The sequence below is a fragment of the Quercus lobata genome, chromosome 4 (genome assembly GCF_001633185.2).
Source record: "Quercus lobata isolate SW786 chromosome 4, ValleyOak3.0 Primary Assembly, whole genome shotgun sequence".
Lineage (NCBI taxonomy): Eukaryota > Viridiplantae > Streptophyta > Magnoliopsida > Fagales > Fagaceae > Quercus > Quercus lobata.
The window spans coordinates 95,705,278-95,725,901 of NC_044907.1; the positions used below are offsets into that span (position 1 = coordinate 95,705,278).

The 20,624-nt window shown below is 33.9% G+C and overlaps 1 protein-coding gene across 1 annotated transcript; it reads right to left on the reverse strand.

Moving 5' to 3' along the window:
• Positions 1–1,030: 1,030 nt before the first annotated feature.
• LOC115984364 (E3 ubiquitin-protein ligase RGLG4-like) lies at positions 1,031–19,543 on the reverse strand. The gene is made up of 12 exons (XM_031107381.1): positions 19,343–19,543; positions 18,999–19,258; positions 5,791–5,875; positions 5,144–5,284; positions 4,947–5,060; positions 4,686–4,783; positions 4,512–4,591; positions 3,591–3,696; positions 3,342–3,469; positions 2,213–2,339; positions 1,610–1,666; positions 1,031–1,513 (listed from the first exon to the last, which is right to left on the reverse strand). The coding sequence occupies exons 2-12, from the start codon at positions 19,233–19,235 to the stop codon at positions 1,427–1,429; spliced, it is 1,260 nt and encodes a 419-aa protein (XP_030963241.1). The 5' UTR covers positions 19,236–19,258; positions 19,343–19,543; the 3' UTR covers positions 1,031–1,426.
• Between the last annotated feature and the right edge of the window lie 1,081 nt (positions 19,544–20,624).

Below are 20,624 nucleotides of genomic sequence, written 5' to 3' on the forward strand. Positions count from 1 at the left end.
ATTTTGATCCCAATTCGTGTGGAATCCAGAATCCTGCTTGTTTTTAGATGCCTTTAATCCCATCGTCCAAACAGAGAAGATCAGATTATAGTTGGAATAGAAATAGAGAAAGACATAATTGTTCTAAACTGCATTCCTTCATTTTATGTTGGGAGTACATTGTTCTATGCGCGGTGTTTTGGAGAAAAAGTGTCATTGTCCTATGCGCGGGAGAAAAAGTGTCATTGTTCTATGCGCGGTGTTTTGGATAGAAAGTGTCACTGTCGTAGTGACGTTTGTGTGAAGGAGGGCAGCAAAGCAACGGTCAAGAAAATAATAAAAAAATGTGTCCTCCCCACTTAACCAAACGATGTCGTTATGCATAAGAGTCACTAACTCAGTAGATCTTTCCTTTTTAATACAGAAACAGTGTAGTGTCGTTCTTCATTAAACTCTGGTTCAACGTGCAATATATGTAAAACAAACAGCGACTCGGATCTCAGTTTGTTAATCGTACTTTCTCTTTCAATATTAGAAATTGCTAGGCTTCGTTTTCCGGCCGCCTTCATCATTATGTGGTCAAACATGTGATGTGATATAGAGAGTTCTTTAAGGTTTCTTTCGATTTTCGGCAACAACGTATGCCCTCCCTTTTTCTCAACACCAACACTATCTTGCACAACAGAAATCGTTCAAAATTATATTAGAATTGTTTGTGAAGTAGTGCTAGTATGGGATACCAAGTTGAATCATGGGATCGTAATCATACAGAGTCACAGTATTACACACAACTTACACCATATAATTCAATTTGAAATTTTGTTTTTAGTCCTTTAATCTGAGTTTAAAATGAATGGAATTTGTAAACAGGTTTGACAGATGTTGTTGAAAGGGCAGCTGCGACAATGAAGTCAATTAAAATCTTAATTCTCATCGCGTGCATCTACGGCTAGTAACGTTAATAGCTGCCCAAATTTGGATAATAGTATGTCCCGGACAATGACGGTATGTCTTGGGTAAGATCCTGGTTGCATAATCACAAGGCTGGATCTTGGAAACGATAAAGAGGAACATGAAATATCATAGTTAACAACTTAACATTACAAATGGATACTGCCACACATCAAGGTATGAAACAGAAACTTTACAGATAGGATCTAGGGTCCCAAATCCAAATCCAAATCCAAACAAGCTCTGACATGGGAAATTATTCAATACTCATGAAATAATGCTCTCTCCTCTCACATAATAGTGGATTTTACTAATTAACATATAATGAAATTATGTCAGAAGACAGAAACACTACTTCCAAAATATTGAATAGTTTTTCTTGATAGAACGCCTAGATATGTGCAGTCTAATGTACACTTGATTTTTGTTTGGATGGGGGAGATGATTTTTTATCGGTTGACGGCATATCAGACAGTTAGACAATCTTTCTTCTCCATCACCCCGTGAACACCCTGAGACGGTTTCTGATCGGTTGACGACATATTGGACAGTTACTCAATCTAGCTCCACAGTCCTGACAAGTCTGCAATGAAATAATTTACTCAAAATAATTACAATACCACCTAAACGACGGAGAGGACAAAGGCAAAATATGAAAATATCAATGAGTTTAGCTCACCAGGTGCCCACAGCCAAAGGCCAAGTCCTTTGCATTCGTTAAACAAATAGGGCAAACCTGTATGCAAATTGGGTAGAAAATAAATAAGTGTTCCCAAACTGAAAAAATCCAGTAAGCAAAGCAATACTCGTGCAGACCAGAAACAAGATTCAACAAGTTAACATGACCCTGTAAGACGAGAAAGTATCTCCTAAGCCTGCTTTATGGACCAGAAAAATAATTTACACTATAAGAGACCTTGCATTAAGTTAACATTTTATTGTGTGCCCAATACTGACACCTTTGTTACTATACACCAAACACAACATGCCACCTGATATAAATTTTTCTTTTTCTTTTTCCTTTTTCTTTTTTTTTTTTTTTATCATGAGACTTATTGTAGACCATCATACCATTTGTCACATAGAAATTGTACGGAATTAGTGACTCCAAATGTTTGAAAAGTGAGCAGGATTTGACTGGGGCAGCAAACCAAGCATTTTGTTCAGTCTTATTTCTAATCATTTCATGATTTTTTGGCCACCTAGTCTGGCCATGTTCATTGCAATGATATATAAACAGGCAATATGCTCATGTTTAATGCAAAACACACTATAATTATACCGCCTGGTTTCGTTCATCTGCCTCCGTTGATGGAAGGCTGCTTGGCTGAGGAGTTGGCATTTGAGGACGACTGTACGGAACTGGAGGAGGGCGTGGAACAATTTTCTTTGCTCTTCCTGTCGCACGTCTTTTGTCCAATAGAGAAAATGCAGATTAGAAAGCATTCACAAGCTAGTTTAAGTTCAATCACATCACATTTATGTTTTATCTACAATTGATACTATAAGCTAGGATGCAAAGATACCCCATTTCTGCTCAAGTACTTGTTTCTGATACATATCATAATAGATACTTCTAAGATACGTACTCAGTTTTTTTTTTTTTTTAAGAAAAAGTACCAACACGCTCGTGATACTGCTTGCATACTGTTGTAACCCAACCCCCTTGATAGTGAGAGATAACTCAAACTTGTAAGAATTTTTATTTATATTATTTTTTTTTTAATCATTTCAATATTGGACAATTATCTAGTGGTCTTTTTTTTTTTTTTTGGTATAAAATTATCTAGTTGTCTTTTATTTACTCTTTTAGAGCTTGGTCTGTATTTTAAACAACATTTAATGGCTATTGATTTACTTTATTATTCATTATTGTTTTTAAATTAATATATGCTTAATAATTTAGAAAAAATAAATGCTTAACAATATATTTAAAATATATATAAATAAAATATATTTAATAAGTAAATAATTCACATATACCCATTATATGGTATCCAATTTTTTCAAGAATTGCCATATCCCATATCATACCCATACCCGTACTTGCGCATCTTAGACTATATCTTAAATCCTCGTTTAAATTATTGGCAAAACTTAAATATAGTTACTTTAATGGTGTTATTTAAGTTTTTCAATTAAATTCTTCCACATACATGCATTGGTCAATGCAATACAAACAGTTTTATCTCTTTTCCAAAAATAATTAAATTCATCTATATGACTTCTTGGCTAATGCGAATGTAGAATATAAACGGGAACTTAAATACTTTTTTAAGTTTTATTCATAAATTATTGGTTGTCCAATTACCTCCATTGTGCAGCAAAGCTCTAATCTCAGATAAGTACCATCAAGTTTTCACCAAATATTAGAAAACTATAAAATGAAAAAGATGGATAAGCAATCCTACCCAAGTATGCCAAGTTCCCTTGCTGCTTGGTACTGGATGGGGATCTCCATTAGGGCAGCTAGAGCAAAAGCTGTTTCTTTCTCTGAGGGCGATACATTTTTAGACATAATTGCAGTGAAGTTAACAAACTACAAACAAAGAAGACATATATTAAAAGTCAATGCATGTTGAATTATATTCAACTTATATGGAACGATACAGAGAACTTATATGGCATTCAAAGCTAATTGTGTGCTAGTACTGCGATACCTGAAAATTATCAAATTCACGTGCAGGGATCTTGTCATCAAAGTTCTTCATGTCTTCCCAGGGTCCATCACCAACTCCGACAAGAACAATTGAGAGTGGATATGAACTGGAAGTTAAAATTTAAAGGTAAATTTGTTTAATTCAACACTACTGCTTTTACTTTAGCAATTTTCTTTAATGTCTGTTTGTTGACACCTTGACGTCAGTGGCTCCACCATATTCACTTATTTCTCAGTCCTTGTAAATTATTGCACAACAGTTACTGAAAATAAAGGAGACGAAATCTATACATAGCAAAGTTTTTAATCTTAATCTTAGGACTTGCGTTGAGAGTGATGTCAAACATGTTTTGTAAACAGTTGATAACAGTAATAACCCACAAGGCAGAAACATGGTGGTTCTACAAGGCAAAAAAAAAAAAAAATCCTCTTTTCTTCTTTCTTGTCAGTAAAAAAATTTATCAGTCAGTGAGGCACATAAACTATTGAACAGACCTTGCCCATCACAACCTACAAACTAAAATGACCAACACTAAACTGCTGCACATGTACCTTATTTGTCATACATTCTTCAGAATAACCAATTGTCAAACAGAAAAATTAAGCATTACAACAGATTCATACCATATCTAATGGCACCACTATCAGTGTGTTCATTTTTTTTCCCTTATGGATTTGAATTCATCATCCAGTAATTTTTTTCATTGACAACAATCTCCAGTATTTTTTTTCTTATTATTGAACAGAAGAAAGCCTACTCTAGCTTTTTAAAGAATGACACAGAAAATGGATAGCAAAATAGCTCATAATGTAATTATTGAAAATTAAAGATAAATTATAAGATCAAAAGGCGCGGGTGGGTGGGGGTTGATTTAACAGAGGCCTAAAAGGAGAAATTTATATCATTAATCTGCAAGGTCACCTCGCATTGACAATTGATTTGATTGTTTGCTCTTCTTGTGGACTTAGTTCTTTCTCACTTGTATTGACGCTTCTTGTAACCTTCACAATAGAAGACATTGCTTGAAATAAGAAAGATTGTGTGCGTGCAACACTGTCAGTTCAAGAGATTTTGAAAGATGACTTTGAATTTAACCTGGCCATCAGCAATGAGAACCAGTACATGGTACTGTCCACCACTTTTCTCTACAATGTCAATTGCAGCCTCAACTACCGGAGCATAAGAAGTTGGCCCTTAAACACAATTACACAAATCAATGAAAAGCCACAACTTTTGAGAAAAAGCAAAATATTATAGAATGATGTGAAACAAGAAAAGTCCATGGTTTTGGTAGTGGAAAGTAATTGCCAATTAGTGAAAATACCAGATTTCAACAAAAGGGAATAAAAAACCAACCTGCAAGTCGCAAGTTAGGAACTATTTTTTTGTAGCAGGACAAAACTTCTTCAAAACCATGGCAAGGTGTATGATCATTGTGAAAACTAAACACTTCCTGATCATGAGTTGTCGCTATAACAGAAAACAGATCCAGTGATTATATGAAAAAATGAGAGAAACTTGCCCAGATATTCAACTTTAGGGTCTAGACATACCGTCACCAAAACCAAAACAAGGAATTAAGTTGTCTTCATCGAAAGGGGATAAAGTCTTCCCAATGATAGAGATTGCCTTCTCATATGGATTAGGTGTATCTCCAATGGCATGCAGGCTTCGGTTGTTGAATGAGGTTTTGCCTTCAATAACAAAAACGATGCATTGGCTTCCCAGATACACAACCAAATGCAAACCATTTTGACAAATAAATAATACCACAGACAAAACTGATGCATTGCTCCACTTTAGATTCTTGACTATGTGATCATTGCATTATACCCAGACTGGACAGGCAGTGGCATCATAAGTAGAAAACGCATGTTAATAAAGTACAGGGAGGAGGGACAAACAACTGATTACATGTTACAGAGGGCCTGCTAGAGATGCAGTGACCTTCACTAAAATACCTTCTACACCAAAACTATCTAGCGTCAAGTCTAATAATGCATATCCCTTAAGGTTGAGAAAAAAACTATTCAAGAAGATAACAAGGAACATAATCTTTTTTTTTTTTCAAATTAAGTCAGATTAAACCCCAGGGTCTTGTAAAGACAAATATTAACCAGGGGACCTCAATTTCTGCCCCACGAATAACTCATACGATAATGAATGAAATTGTAGAGTGTGTATATCTACTTCCACAAACCTGTCCATTCATTGCTTTTAGTGAAATCAATTCCAACGATAAGATTTGATGATTCTAGACCTGCCGTTCTCAATGCTGCAGTAACCTATTAGAAAAGACAGCCGATTCAAAAATTCATCTTCATGTTAAAGGTTCTACATACATTAAGTATCAGATGATTTTGCAATGTTATTCTGTGGCATGCATATTGTTGCCAATAATTTCTAAACTCTCAGATTATAAAAATTCAAAAAATCTGATGATTTAATGAATGGGAAATATACAAACTGTCATCCATGGTTACTAAAATTCAGCACTCTGTTACTAGCCATAGTTGGGTAGGAACTAGACCATTGAGTATGACCGCTGATCCATAAAGATCAACCAAGAACTCCAGAACACTGTATTACAGTTAACCTTCTGTAAGATGTTCCTTAAATGTAAATTAAGGCCTTGTGTTACATGTGGTTTGGCAGGCTTTTGTATAAGAAATATAGGAAATGACTTTGCTTAAGATTATAATCTGCGTGTCAAAACAACATTACAACCAACTAATGAGTGGACAATGAAAAAAATTTCCTCAATGCTTATTAAAGATTAAAGATTACACTACAATAGAGGGACATCTAATTTTTCTCTATTTTCTTTTTGATTTCTAAGCCAAAATGTCGGATGCAATCCAACAATCCTATAGGTGATGTAAGAAAAAATCTACTAATTTTTGTAATTCATTAATTTTGGTTTTTTTTTAATGTAATTTTCGTTATTTTAGGTTTGGGGTTATTATTTCCTTATTTGTAGGTGTTTTTAATGCTTTTTAGGTCAAATTAGGTTCTTATTATGTTTCAGTATTAATTAGGATTTATTTTGAGGTTATATTTTCTTGCCTGTTAAGTTTTACAAAGCCTTTAAATTGGCCTCCAAGTCTATAAACATGTTTTTTAACAATTATTCAATCAATAAAAGTTCAGACTTTGTTTTCTCCATTTTCTAGTGGATTCTAGACTTTCTCTCCTTGTGGACTCAAGAAATGTCACTTCCGCACCCTGCATCAATTGGTATCAAAGTCTGGTCCTTACCCTGGTCTGATGGCTACTAAACATGACAGCAGCAATTCTAGTAACCGAAATGTTAAAGCATAAGTTCTTAGAAAGGAATTCATTCAACTTCAGCAAGATGCCCAACAAGTATTATGCAAACTACAGCCAGCAGTTGCTACCCCTCTCGCTAGGAAATAATCCCATGGCAACTCCAATCGATATACTCAAAAACACACTCCTAAATACAAGAATATTTCATTCTTTGATGGGATGATGAGCAAGTTGGAATTTATTGATTGGCTTCTTGATTTGGAAGAATGTTTTAACTTTTGGAAGATTTGTGATGAAAAAAGAGTAGAGCTTGCATTTAATATATTGAACGATAAAGTAGAGGAATTGTGGTAAGACATTCAAATCGATAAAAAGTGTCGAGGTAAGCATCCATTTCACTTTAGGAAAAGAATGAAAAAGATGTTAGTTGATTTATGGTTTCCGCAAGATTATTATAATATACTAGATTATACAAGTGTTAATTATAGATCTGTATATTCATATGAAAAGGAATATGTTGAAAACATGAAAGGTCAACCACAAAACCAATATTATCACATCCAAATCCATGTGTCAAGTAAAGAAAAGGGTTTGAGGGTTGACAAGATGCAGCCAATTTTTAAAGAAAATTTTGAAGTGAATGAAAAAGATCAAAACTTGCAACAATTTGCTGAATTGAATGTTGAAAATATAACTTTTCAAAAGTTTGATGAAGATGTCAAAGAAAAGAAAATTGAGTTGATTGTGAATAATGGTGAAAATCAAAAGATGGTAATTATTGAGAATATTGTGGAAGATTCAATTGAGGTCAAATATGAGGATGAGTCCATAACCCATAGTGCCTAGGTTTCGGTTGATTGGCTAAAGATGACTACACAATCGGTTGATTTTCTTGGAGTAGAAAATTTTGATTTTATCATTAACTTTTTGTTGATTGATGTTGCAAATAAATTGAAGGCAAAGGAGAAGAAATTTTATGCTACACTATATGAAGGATACAAGTTTCAAAATCATATTAAGTTACTAAACCATTCAAAGTATTTGTTTATTTGGAGTGGAAGATTTTAGAATCTATAATTTATTTTTTGTAATTCATTAATTTTGGTATTTTTATGTAATTTTTGTTATTTTAAGTTTAGGGTTATTATTTCTTTACTCTTAGGTGCTTTTAAAACCAAATTAGGCTCCTATTATGTTTAGGTATTAATTAGGATTTATTTTAGAATATATTTTCTTGTTGTTAAGTTTTATAGAGCCTTTAAATAAGTCTCCAAGTCTGTAAACGTTTTTGTTTTTATTTAAATTATTTAATTAATAAAAATTCAAACTTTTTTCTCTCTATTTTCGGGTGGATTCCAAACTTTCTCTCATTATGGACTCAAGGAACCCTCGTGGGTTCGAGTTTATATTCTTGAAGCAAAGGCCTTTTTTTTTTTTTTTCCTTAAAGTAGACATGTTCTGCTTTTTGTCGCTTTTGCACAGCACATCAACAGAGATCCTTTTTTTCTAATGACGAGAAACCTCTTTAAGGCAGGGCCACTAAGTGTACCCAACCTTGCCTAGTAAACCCCAAATACATGACCTTAACCACGAAAGAAGAGAGGGGGGGGGGGGGGGGGGGTGGCCAACCAATTGAGCTACCCTCTATGGACAATGTCACAATCCTAAAGAGAACACTATAGAAAAGAAAACTGGAATTCTCAACAAATACTAGCTAAAAAACATATTATTATTTATAATTTTAAATAAATAATTAAAATGAGCTTTTCTATAAACAGTACAAGGATTCTTTTGTCGCATACTCATGTCCGCTATACAAGACTCCTCTTTTTACAAGGCATAGAAGACATGGCTGACAGAAAGCCTAACCCCAATAAAGTTTATGAAAGGATATGTTAATTAATTAAAGAAATACATTATAAGTCATTACATTTTGTGCTACATCATCAAATTTTTTGAAAAATAGGACTTGATAAGAATGTATATTTATATATATAGCTATATCACCAGGCATATCATAATTTTCTTTCTATCCTTTTTAATATAAATATATATATATATATATATATTAATGTATGCAATAATGTATTATGCCTTTACATATTCTCAAAACTAATTGAAACTTAATGATTCTGAAAGGACCATCACTTTTTACTACCATAACTTTACATATTCTTGAACCTAAATGTAACTTATAATAGAAATTACATGTAATACAAACAACTTGAGTGAAGACACTATTTATTTATATTTATTCATTTTTAGTTTATACTAAAAAAAAAATTCTATTTCACCACCGTATTCATATTTTTATGCTAACTAGTATTTAAGGACTGGTTAAAGGGTCCAGTTCTGCTTCTACTTAGAGAACCATACATTATTTTTATCAACTTCAAGATAAAGATAATAAGCTCCCACTTCAGTCCATTACGATCTAGTTTAGTCCACTTCAATCCATTCAAGCCCAATTCAATCCAATTCAGGTGAGTATAAACTAAAACTAAATAAAGTTGTTATCTTAATTATTATTATCTCTATCTCTTAAAGTTGATGAAAATGACATATGGTTCTTTAAGCGGGAGCAGAATTGGACCCTTCAACTTGGCCGTGAATACTACATTAGCATATGAAAATGAATACAATAGTGGAATATGATTTTTTATTTTTATTTTTTTATGGTGAGTATAAACTAAAAATAAATAAAACTGTTATTTTTTTTCCTTTGATTGTTAGATGTGATTCTATATTATTAAAAATATGATATATAATGATGGGAAAAATTAATGGATGCCCTAAAAACATTGGTTTAAAAAAAATTTAAAATTTTTATAAGAAAAGAAAAAAGCAATTAATTTTTTTTACGATTTTTTATATTTTCCATGAAAGTGAAATCAAAAATTTCCTAAAATGGTTTATTAACAGTTACCCTAAGGGCACATGTTAACATGACTCTATAATGATATAATATGATTCTATTACATAGCATGACTTGGATAATTTGGTGTTTATAACTCTTACCTTTCATTTTGAATATTATTCTCATTATATTTTATTCTATAAATTTACTATTCTCTCATATTTTCTCCCAAAAAAAGAGGTGATTATGCTATCTCTCTCTTTAGATTTTTGATTCTTTCTTGCAACTCTACTTTAATTTGACAAATTTTTATGTTTTTTTAATATCTCTACTTTCAATTGATACATTTTAGTGTTACATTTTTTGAGTTCCCCATCACAAATTCTCTCTTTCCCTTTTTATAGCTTTGGTTTGATCTTTTTTTTTTTTTTTTTTCTTTGAGTTAATCCTTTGGAAGTGAGAATTTGAATTTATATCAAAAAACACAATCTACTTGTCTATTTATTTGAAGATGTCATTGTGTCAGTCAATTATTTGAGTAAATCAAAAATACCAAATATGATAAATTATTGTAGGGTCACGTTTTTCAGCCCAAGCCTAAGATGTATGGGATCTTAGACCAGTGAACCCAGTACAATAAATTTATAGAGAGTGGGTCGAAGAGCCAGGGTGCACATATAACAGTTAATATGGTGTTTGTCACGATCAAGTTGAGATAAACTGAGTTTATCAAGGAAAATTGGTCCTCGGCACAATCCGAGAAGCCTTTTCCAGTTCGCGTTAAGTGGTAGGGTTCCAGAATCCCCCCTAGTTGTCTCCCATTCCATCCTTTTTATACCCCATTTCCCTCCTCTAGATTTTTAGATTCGTAGTGCTCTTACTTGTCCCATCTGCCCATCCCCAAAGTTGCTGGGAGTGGTTGTAAAGGCAGAGAGGCATGACTATGTCAGATACGGAGCACTGAATGTAATAATAGCAGCTTTCCCTTAGAAATTTCCCTTCCTCCCGTTGTCTTTTTCCGCCTTAGTACTTATCCTATTCCATGGAATGACCCGAAGTGTCACTCCCAGTAGTAGGCTGCTCCCTTTGTCCTCGACCATGGATGTAACCGAGGAGGGTTCTTCCCATGGCCAAGGAGAGCTTCTTCCTTAGATTGGGCCCCTGGCCCAATGTAGATATTAACATGGGTTTCCCACCTTCCCAGTTTGTTACCCCCCACAATAGCCCCTCGAGATTCTTCTTTTCTTCCCCATAGGGAGGAAAGAAGGATCTCGATGTGATGATTGTCCTTTCGTGCCCATTTTGCACTGTGCCTGGTTGTGAGACATTCTTTTAGTTTATCCAAGTTGCGTTCCTGCCGTTTCGGTACACGAGACGCGCTTTCATTAAGGTCTTTTTATGAGGTGACGCGAATCCAATGGCTGAAGGCTGCTTTGGAAATTGAGCAAGATTTATCTCGCTTGTAATTCTTTCTTGGAGATTTGGACGAATTGATTGCCACCAGGTTTGCCTCCTATATAAGACACATGGGGGGGTCGTTCTTCTTCATTCACAGATCCTTGAGTCCTAGGAGAGTTTCAGGCTCTTAACTCTTCAAATGTTCCCAAGGGCCCCACCAAGGTGGTGATTGAGATTTAGGGAATGAAATAATCAAGGATAAGGGTGAGGGTGAAGGACCCAAGCCCTCTTCAGAAGCCACTGGCGTCACCAAGATTCAGAATGACACAGTTAATGCAATGGAAGTAGAGGCCAAAGATATTTCTCCCATTCGATCGGACAAGAAAGAAGTCTCTCTTCGTTCAGCCAAAATCCGAAACAGGTGTAGGTCGCATTAGATTTTTGGTGCGACAAAATTTGGATTTCATCCGACACCATGTGTCACTGCGGATTTGGATTTCTCATCGCCGGTACCATCCATACTTGCTCGATTGCTACTAGAGCAAGATTGTGAATTTGGCGTCTCTGCTTCTTCTTCTCTCCCATCACCGATACCATCCATACTTGCTCGATTGCTGCTGGAGCAAGGTTGTGGATTTAGGATCTCTGCTTCTTCTTCTCTCCCATCGCCGGTACCATCCATACTTGCTCAATTGTTGCTGGAGCAAGGTTGTGGATTTAGCGTCTCTCTCCCATCGCCGATACCATCCATACTTGCTCGATTGTTGCTGGAGCAAGGTTGTGGATTTATCGTTCCCATGGACTACTTTCTATAGTTAGCTTTTGAAACAGGCTTGTCTAAGCCCTTTTATGTACAATGTACTTCTTCTTTATCTAATAAAAAGATGACTTTATTTTACTTTGCGAACCTTTCCTTTCGAATGGGTGTGTTGGCAACTTTTCTTTCGAATAGTATTTAAAATTAATGCCGTTGATGGTAAAGAGTTGTCACCCTGGATTTACCAAAACTGACAGGCACACGACCACTAACTTCAAATAAGTTAACTATATAGGGCTAATCAGGAAGATAACCGCGTGCTCTACATTGCAAATAGCGCAACCGCCAAAGGACGTGTAATTTAAAGTAAACATTCCGAGGGGATCACTGGGTACTAAGGTTCTTTTCAACATTTACAATGATGTTTATAGCATTAGCTTCCCTTAAGTGTCGGTCCGAGGACCGAGGCATGATTGAATTTAGTTTAAACACTTAGAAAATTGCCGGTGCGTGTTAGTTTCCACAAAGTAGGAGGTCCGAGGACCATACAAGACCTTAGTTCTGTCTAGTACTTAGATTCTTCTTGAAGTAACTAGTTTCCCCATAGGCTTGAGTCCGAGGACCGAGGCATGATCGAGTCCAGCTTAGTCATTTAGAAAGTTGTCAGTGTGAGGTCCGAGGACCCGACATAGCTAAAGTTCTGTTTAACCATTCCAAAAGATCCTGGTGCATGTTAATTTCCCCAAAGTAAGAGGTCCGAGGACCCGACATAGCTAAGGTTCTGTTTAACCGCTTCAAAAGATCCTGGTGCGTGTTAATTTCCCCAAAGCAGGAGGTCCGAAGACCCGACATAGCTAAGGTTCTGTTTAACCGCTTCAAAAGATTCTGCTTTGGCCCTCAACTTCTTTCTCCGAAGGGAATTCAACGAACTAGGCTACTAGACCCGCGAGAACTAGCTCCTTGACAAGTGCATGAGGCACATACTTGGCGTCAAAAACCCCTAGAACTGCGCCCCGTTTAGCAATCCTTCCCGCATAATCAGTACTTCGAAGTATAGACCTAAGCGGAAGCTGAGTTATGACAACAACGGTGTGTTCTTGGAAATAATGAGGAAGCTTTCGCTTTAGCTTGCACTACCGCCAAAATGGTCTTCTCAAGGGACTCTTGTTGATAAGAGCTTGATCCCACCATGATTAACCGTTACATTCGCTAACACACAAGCTCTTCCCACAGACGGCGTCAATTGTAGGGTCACGTTTTTCAACCCAAGCTCAAGATATATGAGATCTTGGACCAGTGAACCCAGTACAATAAATTTGTAGAGAGTGGATCGAAGAGCCAGGCTTTAGTGCACGTATAACAGTTAATATAGTGTTTGTCACGATCAAGCTGAGATGAACTGAGTTTATCAAGGAAAATTGGTCCTCAGCACAATCTGAGGAGCCTTTTCCAGTTCGCGTTGAGTGGTAGGGGTTCCAGAGTCCCCCCCAGTTGTCTCCCATTCCATCCTTTTTATACCCCATTTCCCTCCTCTAGATTTTTAGATTCATAGCACTCTTACTTGTCCTATCTGCCCATTTCCAAAGTTGCTGGGAGTGGTTGTAAAGGCAGAGAGGCATGGCTATGTCAGGTACGGAGCACTGAATGCAATAATGGCAGCTTTCCCTTAGATATTTCCCTTCTTCCCGTTGTCCTTTTCTGCCTTAGTACTTACCCTATTCCATGGAATGACCCGGAGTGTCACTCCCAGTAGTAGGCTACTCCCTTTGTCCTCGGCTACATCCATGGCCAAGGAGAGTTCTTACTTGGACTGGGCCCCTGGCCCAGTGTAGATATTGACATGGGTTTCCCAGTTTGTTACCCCCCGCAATTATATATTTGTAAAAATAGAGAAATAGAAATTACTTTTATAAATTGTTTAATTTCTAAAGGGAAAAAAATTATCTACAATCACATTTTGGAATATACTATAATATACTACACCTCAAAATGATAATTATATATAAGGTGAATATGTGTAACAAAAACATAAAACTCCTATTCTGCTCTTGAGTGACCCTATTTTTGGCTTTGCATAAAAAATGAAATCCCTAGTTTACCATTAAGTGACCCTAAATCTTGTGGATGAACCTGAGATGGTTTAAGCAATAATGTTCCTAATTTGCACTTGGCTTATCAATGAAATCTCTATTTTGTCATTGAGTAATCCGATTCACCCAAAACTAAAAAACATCATAACCTAAACCAACAGTGTAAAGACAAAACAGATGTATTTGTTTATGTTGTGCTTATCACAACATTAAGGGAGATCATTTCTCGAGTTTATGTAATTTTCCCATAAAAATAAATTGAGAACTTGACTTATTCCGACTCCCCAAATTGTTAGTTCAACAACTCTTCTCTTAATAGGCTAAGACCTTAAACACACTCTCTCTCTCTCTCTCTCTATTTATATATATATATAACTTTTTGTTCATTTCTTCTAAAATTTTGCCAACTTGCCATTTAGGTTTTTGGAAAACTCACATTTTTCAACATTATCATTCTAAATATATAGGGCTAATTACAACTTACCCATTTGCGATTTGATCGAAATTTAGGTTGCTTACCTGTGGTTTGAAATTTCACACTTTACATGCTTGAGATTAGCTCAATTAGGGTTTAGTAACTCACTTCTATTAAAAATTAGGCTAAATATGTATTTTTGCTCCTATTTTATATCTCTCTCCTCCCAAAATTACATAAATGCAAGGAAAGCCAAGGAAGCCTTGTATTCCTTTCTCAATTAGACTTGACAATCAATCAAAAATTTTGGTTATGTAATTATGTATATAAACTGTTTTAATTAGTGTACTTCCCTCAAATAAAGCAATGGTGCTAAACGGAGTCAGTGACACAATTGTCTTTTAATGACCAAATTGGTTATTTTTTATTGGTTATTTTTTATAAGTCTTGAACTTAATTGGTATTAGCTCAAACCTTTGGATAGTTTATTGGAATTTACCCAAAAAAAACTTAAAACTAATCAAATTCTACTAAAATTTCTCTTTACATAATTTCTAAATATGTATCATATTGTTATGAGTAAATATTTTAATTCAAATTTTTTCGTGCTATGGGTGGGGACTAATTATTTTGAGAAATTAAGAATGCCTTGACTGTGACAATTGGTACTTTAATAAAAACTGGCCTGTGGTACACTACAACACCGGTCAAAAACATATCTGACAGTGAGGATTGACGTGTTTCACGGTACTTGTTCTTTTTGGTGGGTCTCATATTCAAATTCTTTATTTATTATTTTTTTTTTTACCAAAAAATGGGTAGAGGGTGTAATTAGTGTGGCTTCCTTAGCTAAGCGTGACCATAATAGAACCCTATCCGTTTCTAGACAAGACCCCAAACTCTCGGTCTATGAGAAACTCATATTATTTTTAGGACCATTTAGAATAGAAATTAGATATAAAAAATACCAACACACGGCTAGTTGTTGAGGATCGACAAACCCCAAGTCATGAGACTTGTCCGTCCGGTATCTCTTACTTTTTTTTCTTTTTTGTGGGTCTCTCATATTCAAATTATTTTGCGTAAGTGGTGGGACACACTGAGAAGCAAAGTAAAGCCCACTGTTTTAACTACAGGCAATGCAATTATATTAGCGATAAGTGTAGTGGACCTTTCCTTTATTTAAAACAAAACGCGTTGACGTCATACCTAACAGTCTTTTTCCAATGAATGGATGATTTGATTTTGAAGTATACACCATGTGGTCCACGAGGCATCATGTGCCTTGTTGTGGATGTAGAATATTTTACAGCTTTGAATAAGTCAAATAAGTATATTCTTTTTTTTTTCTTTAATAAGTAATCAAATAAGCATATTCCTTAAAGATTTTATAAATTTTATTGCATAATCCTTGCAACTTTATTGATGATTGGTAACTCACCGATTTGTGGATTCCAGCTAACTCAATTAATAAAGTCTTTTATGATTAAATAAGAGATTTAGGATTCAATCTCTGCCTAAACTAAAAACCAATTGATGTCTTAGTCTAATTAATGATCTTTAGATTAACTAATATTTCCTAGTGTCTTCTATGTAAACATTTCAAGGACATTTCCTAGCTTCTCACACTTAATATGTACAAATATATGGACAAAAGTTCAATACAGTACATCAAGTGTAATATATTAAGGCTTCTCAATTAAATATAGTACAATATTTTCTTTTCTTTTCTAAGGACAATTAATTTCAATACAACAATGTGTTTGAATTTAATTAGAGAACCTAATGTAATATACCTAAGACTTGTTCCAAAGTTTTGTCCTAAAGATATACATATATATTAAGGAAGTGTTTGGCAAAGTCACAAAATTGATTCAAATCTAAGTGTAAACTGAATCATACACAAAACTAATTTAATTTTAAAATGATTTTATATTATATCAATTTTATCTAGAATCATATCGGACCATACATATAAAAAGTTTAAATATAAAGATATGGGGGATATAGATTTGAAAACTTACATTATTAATTTTAGAGTGAATGTAATTTTTTAAAAATAAATTAAGATAAAACTAACCTTTTAAGGGAATATGTCAAATCCCATTTTGAACAAAACAATTAAAACCAATTAAATTGTTCTCAATTAACCTTGTTCTATGATATGTCAAATGCCACTAATATGATCTACTCTCGCCTATCAAATATTCAGCTATCCCTAAATTATTATTTTACCTTATAAAAAAAATTGGTAGAATTTACACACATTTGAGTTGAAGCTTATTGAAAAAATCCATGATTTGTGACTTTAGTAAATAAATTTGGCAAATTTAAACTGCTATGCCATGATGGTCCAACTATAACAATTCCCCAACAAATGGCATTGTTTTTGTTTATTTCATTATTAATAGAAGCATATTTAATAATAAAAAATATTAGTGACAATTTCTACAAAATATTTTTAAAAACATAAAAACAAAACAAAAAGACATACACTATCGAAATCAAATTAGAAGATAAATGCTCCATTTATTTTCCGTAGAAATATTTTTCCTTAGTGGGAAAATGACTTGTTCTTCTATATATATTCAATTGTTAATATGACTGAAAAATATTTTTAATTGTTTAGACCACACGAAAAATCTTAATATTTTCATATAGAAGCAATAATGGTAATAGAAACAATTGATAAGTGGTACGGTAATAAAAATTGCAGGAATATTGACATAGAATTATGGTGGTGGTTGTGCTAATGATGGTAATAGCAATGGTGGGTTATACCAATGATGGTAGGGACAGAACTAGTGAGAGACCAGAAGGGGCATGCCCCCTTGGATTTTTTTCAATTGGCCAGCTCCAAAATTTAAATTTTGTCCCAAAAAACCTCAAAAATTAAAATAGTCATATAACTTTTATATATATATATATATATATATATTTTTTAATAGAGTTTTAACATGTGGCATCCGAGGATCATATAACTTTACCGGTTGAACTAACTGAAACCCACAACTTATATCCCTTCCAAAAAAATTCCACTGTTATCAAAAAAAAAAAAAAATGTAGAAGAAGAAGCAAATCTCTTAACAAAAAATATTCTTTGATTAAAAAATGTGTTTGGCATGATAGGTTGATTATCCAAATAAAAAGTTTGGTATTTTGAGATTTGGGTAATGTGGATTTGTCTACCTAATGAATTATTTACTTAGTAGCCTACCAATTCTTTGAGTTTCTAAGACAACTGTGGAATGAACATTTTCAACCAAGAATATTATCAAAACTAGGTTTTGTAACAAAATGGTAGAAGACATTCTAATGGACTTTGATTTGGTTTATTAAAATGATAATAGTTGATTTAAAACTCAAAGAGTTGGTCTAATAGTTCCTAAGTTCTCATGAAATCTAAATCTATACATTCGTAAGTTTGAAACCTATAGCCAACATTTTGAGACTACCCTCAATGATTCCCGTGTAATTCTTCTTTTTGTTAATACTAAATACATACTATTACAATTTATCATTTTTTTTTAATTTAGTTTTGAATTTTGGCATATTTCTTATTCTTGAATTATCAAAAACACAAAGTTATATATGTTTCCTCAAAGATAGTGGTGGCAATAATAACAATAGGTTATAGGGTGGGTTGTGTTAGCAGAAAAGAACAAAAAGGTAGAGACAAAAGGAAATGTTATTTATATTTCTCTTGTTTTGTTGTACAATGTTTTCTTCTGCACTAAACAAGAAAATTACAGAAAATGTTTTCCAACGAAGCATAAATTGATATGTTATTATTAACTAAAGAAGCAAACGGCTCTAACCCATAAAGCAAACAAACTTTTTGACAAAACCAAAGAACCACTAATGTCTACCAAGTCAACAACATTGTTTGGTACCAAGCTTTATATATCCATATTTGAAAACTTCACGGGCGCAAATATCCAGCAAAATTAAAGAATCATGGGCCCAAACATCATTTTGAATTGATATCCCTCGCTCGCACCCACTTCCATACAAAAATTAATAAATCAAAATATAATATAATAATAATATATTTTAGATTAAAATTCAAAAATAAAATTTGAGTGTAGACAACTAGATATTGACTTTTGGATTTTGAAGTCATCGAACACCATATTTAGATAAGATTTTTAACTCCTTTCCTATCAAAAAAAATTTAAGCCCTTTACTTCAAAATAAATGAAACCCAATTTTTCATAGCCATTGAAAACAAGATAAACCCAAGAAAAATAAGTGATGAATATGTTCTTAGCTTCAATTTTTTTTGGACCTATACTTAGCTTCAATTTTTTTAGCAAAACTCCATGTAAATTACTTTCAAACAAAGACCATTTGAAAGAGACTAAAGGAAACTAACCTGGTCAAGGGTATGAAAACAAGACAGACCCAAAAAAAAAAAAAGTGATGAATATGTTCTTAGCTTCAATTTTTTGTTGCCCTTTACTCACCACCACTTTCACTACCACCACAACCACAACCACAACCACCATCTACTCTTCATTTAACATACATATATAGTTTCAATTTTTTGTTTAGCAAAAACTCCATGTAAATTACTTTCACACAAAGACTAATAGAAAGAGACAAATTAAAGGAAACTAACCTCTTCAAGGGTATGGTAATTATCAGGGATGAAAGCATATTTCTTCTTGGCTGAAGACTTTCCTCCTGCTCCTATATTTGGTCCATTACTGGTACTAGTCATTGATGGTAGTCTGGATATAGCAGCTGTAACAGGATTATGATGATGATGAGATGACCCCGTTCTTCCTTCCCCTGAACTTGCAACACTTCTCCGCCTACTTAAACTCCTATTACGTTTTGAAAATCTGCCACCCATTTCTCATCTTCTTTCAGTAAAACCTACCAAACATGGATATAAAGAGTGCACAAAAATAAATACTATTTTACCGTTTATTCAAAAAAATTAAAAAAAAAAAACATTACCTGTGTTAAAAAATAAAATATAAAAAGAAAACAAGACGGATTAGATTCCTTCTGTTGCTTTGTTCTATGGAGAGCTTTGCTTAAAGGGGGAGGAGAGGCATCGAATTCGATAGTGAGACTTTTGAGCTGTCAGCGTGTAGTGTAAAGAAGGTGCTGAAGATTGTCAGTACCTATCAATAACCATTTTATATTGGATGGAAACTGGTTTATACGGAAAAATGGGCTCTTGTGCTTAATTTATAAATTACACAGTACAATAGCCATATTATAAAACTATTTAATAAAATATCCCTGTTTTTGAAACACAATTTTTTCAAAATTGAGTTACCGGTAAAATTTGATATTAACAATATTGAGTTTTATGTTTATAAAAAGTTAATACAATATTTACATATTGTTTTTTAGGTTTCTCTTTAAAAATTCTGTCATATGAATTTTTTTTTATAAAAAAGAAATATATTTTTTAGTTATGTAATCAAATAGCCAAATTTTAAAAGAAGAACATAAAAAATAACATTTAAAATACTATACCAAAATTTTGTCCTATATAATTTACACAAAAGTGGGTAGGAAAATTTATAACTCAGCGTATAATAATAGGTAGCCCTCATGTTTGGTAAGAATTAATTTTATAGTGTCCTCTATTTTGGAGAAATTATGAAGTCTTCATTTCAGAAAAGTGACAAGTGACGTAATCTACTATTTTACTGAAAAACTTTCACTTGTTTAAAATTACTAAAATATAAATTTTTTTAAACTATCACTGACTCAATAATTTTAAACAACTAAAAATCTTTTAATAGAATAAGTGAGAAGTGACGTGTTCCGCTATAATTTCCCGTCCTTTTTATAAAAATTCCACTGATGGGTTAATTTGATTGGGCCACGCATGGTCCAGAGAAAGCATATCAGAAATTTTAAAAAGCTACGAAAAGTAGAGAACCCAACTACCATGAAGGCACGCAACATCTTCAAATTCAATCAACTCCGGTTCCGGAATTCAATCAGCTCCGGTTCCGGCGAGTTCAAACTCGAGTAATCCGAGTCGACTCAGTCGAGTTGACTCAGTATATGCAGCGTCAACTAGCTCGATCCGATGAGTCTTCGTTCGAGTTGGACGAGTCGACTCGGATAACTCGCCGTTGAACTCGCCGGAGGCAAGCGGGCACAGGAAAACTTAGACCAGCTTAGTCGGCGAACCATGATCCGGCGATCCAAGGCCTTGACTCGGTAACCAGAAGCTCCAAGAAAGTGATACTGGTTCCGGATCCGGCGAGTTCCA

What these genes read in the sequence shown, in the direction of transcription:
- LOC115984364 (XM_031107381.1), bottom strand. Translation starts at nt 19,235, where the DNA reads ATGGGTGGCAGATTTTCAAAACGTAATAGGAGTTTAAGTAGGCGGAGA. An exon ending in ATTACCATACCCTTGAAGAG is followed by an intron (nt 5,876 to 18,998) that starts GTTAGTTTCCTT and finishes CTTTTCTAATAG; the next exon opens with GTTACTGCAGCATTGAGAAC. An exon ending in TCCTAACTTGCGACTTGCAG is followed by an intron (nt 4,784 to 4,946) that starts GTTGGTTTTTTA and finishes ATTGTGTTTAAG; the next exon opens with GGCCAACTTCTTATGCTCCG.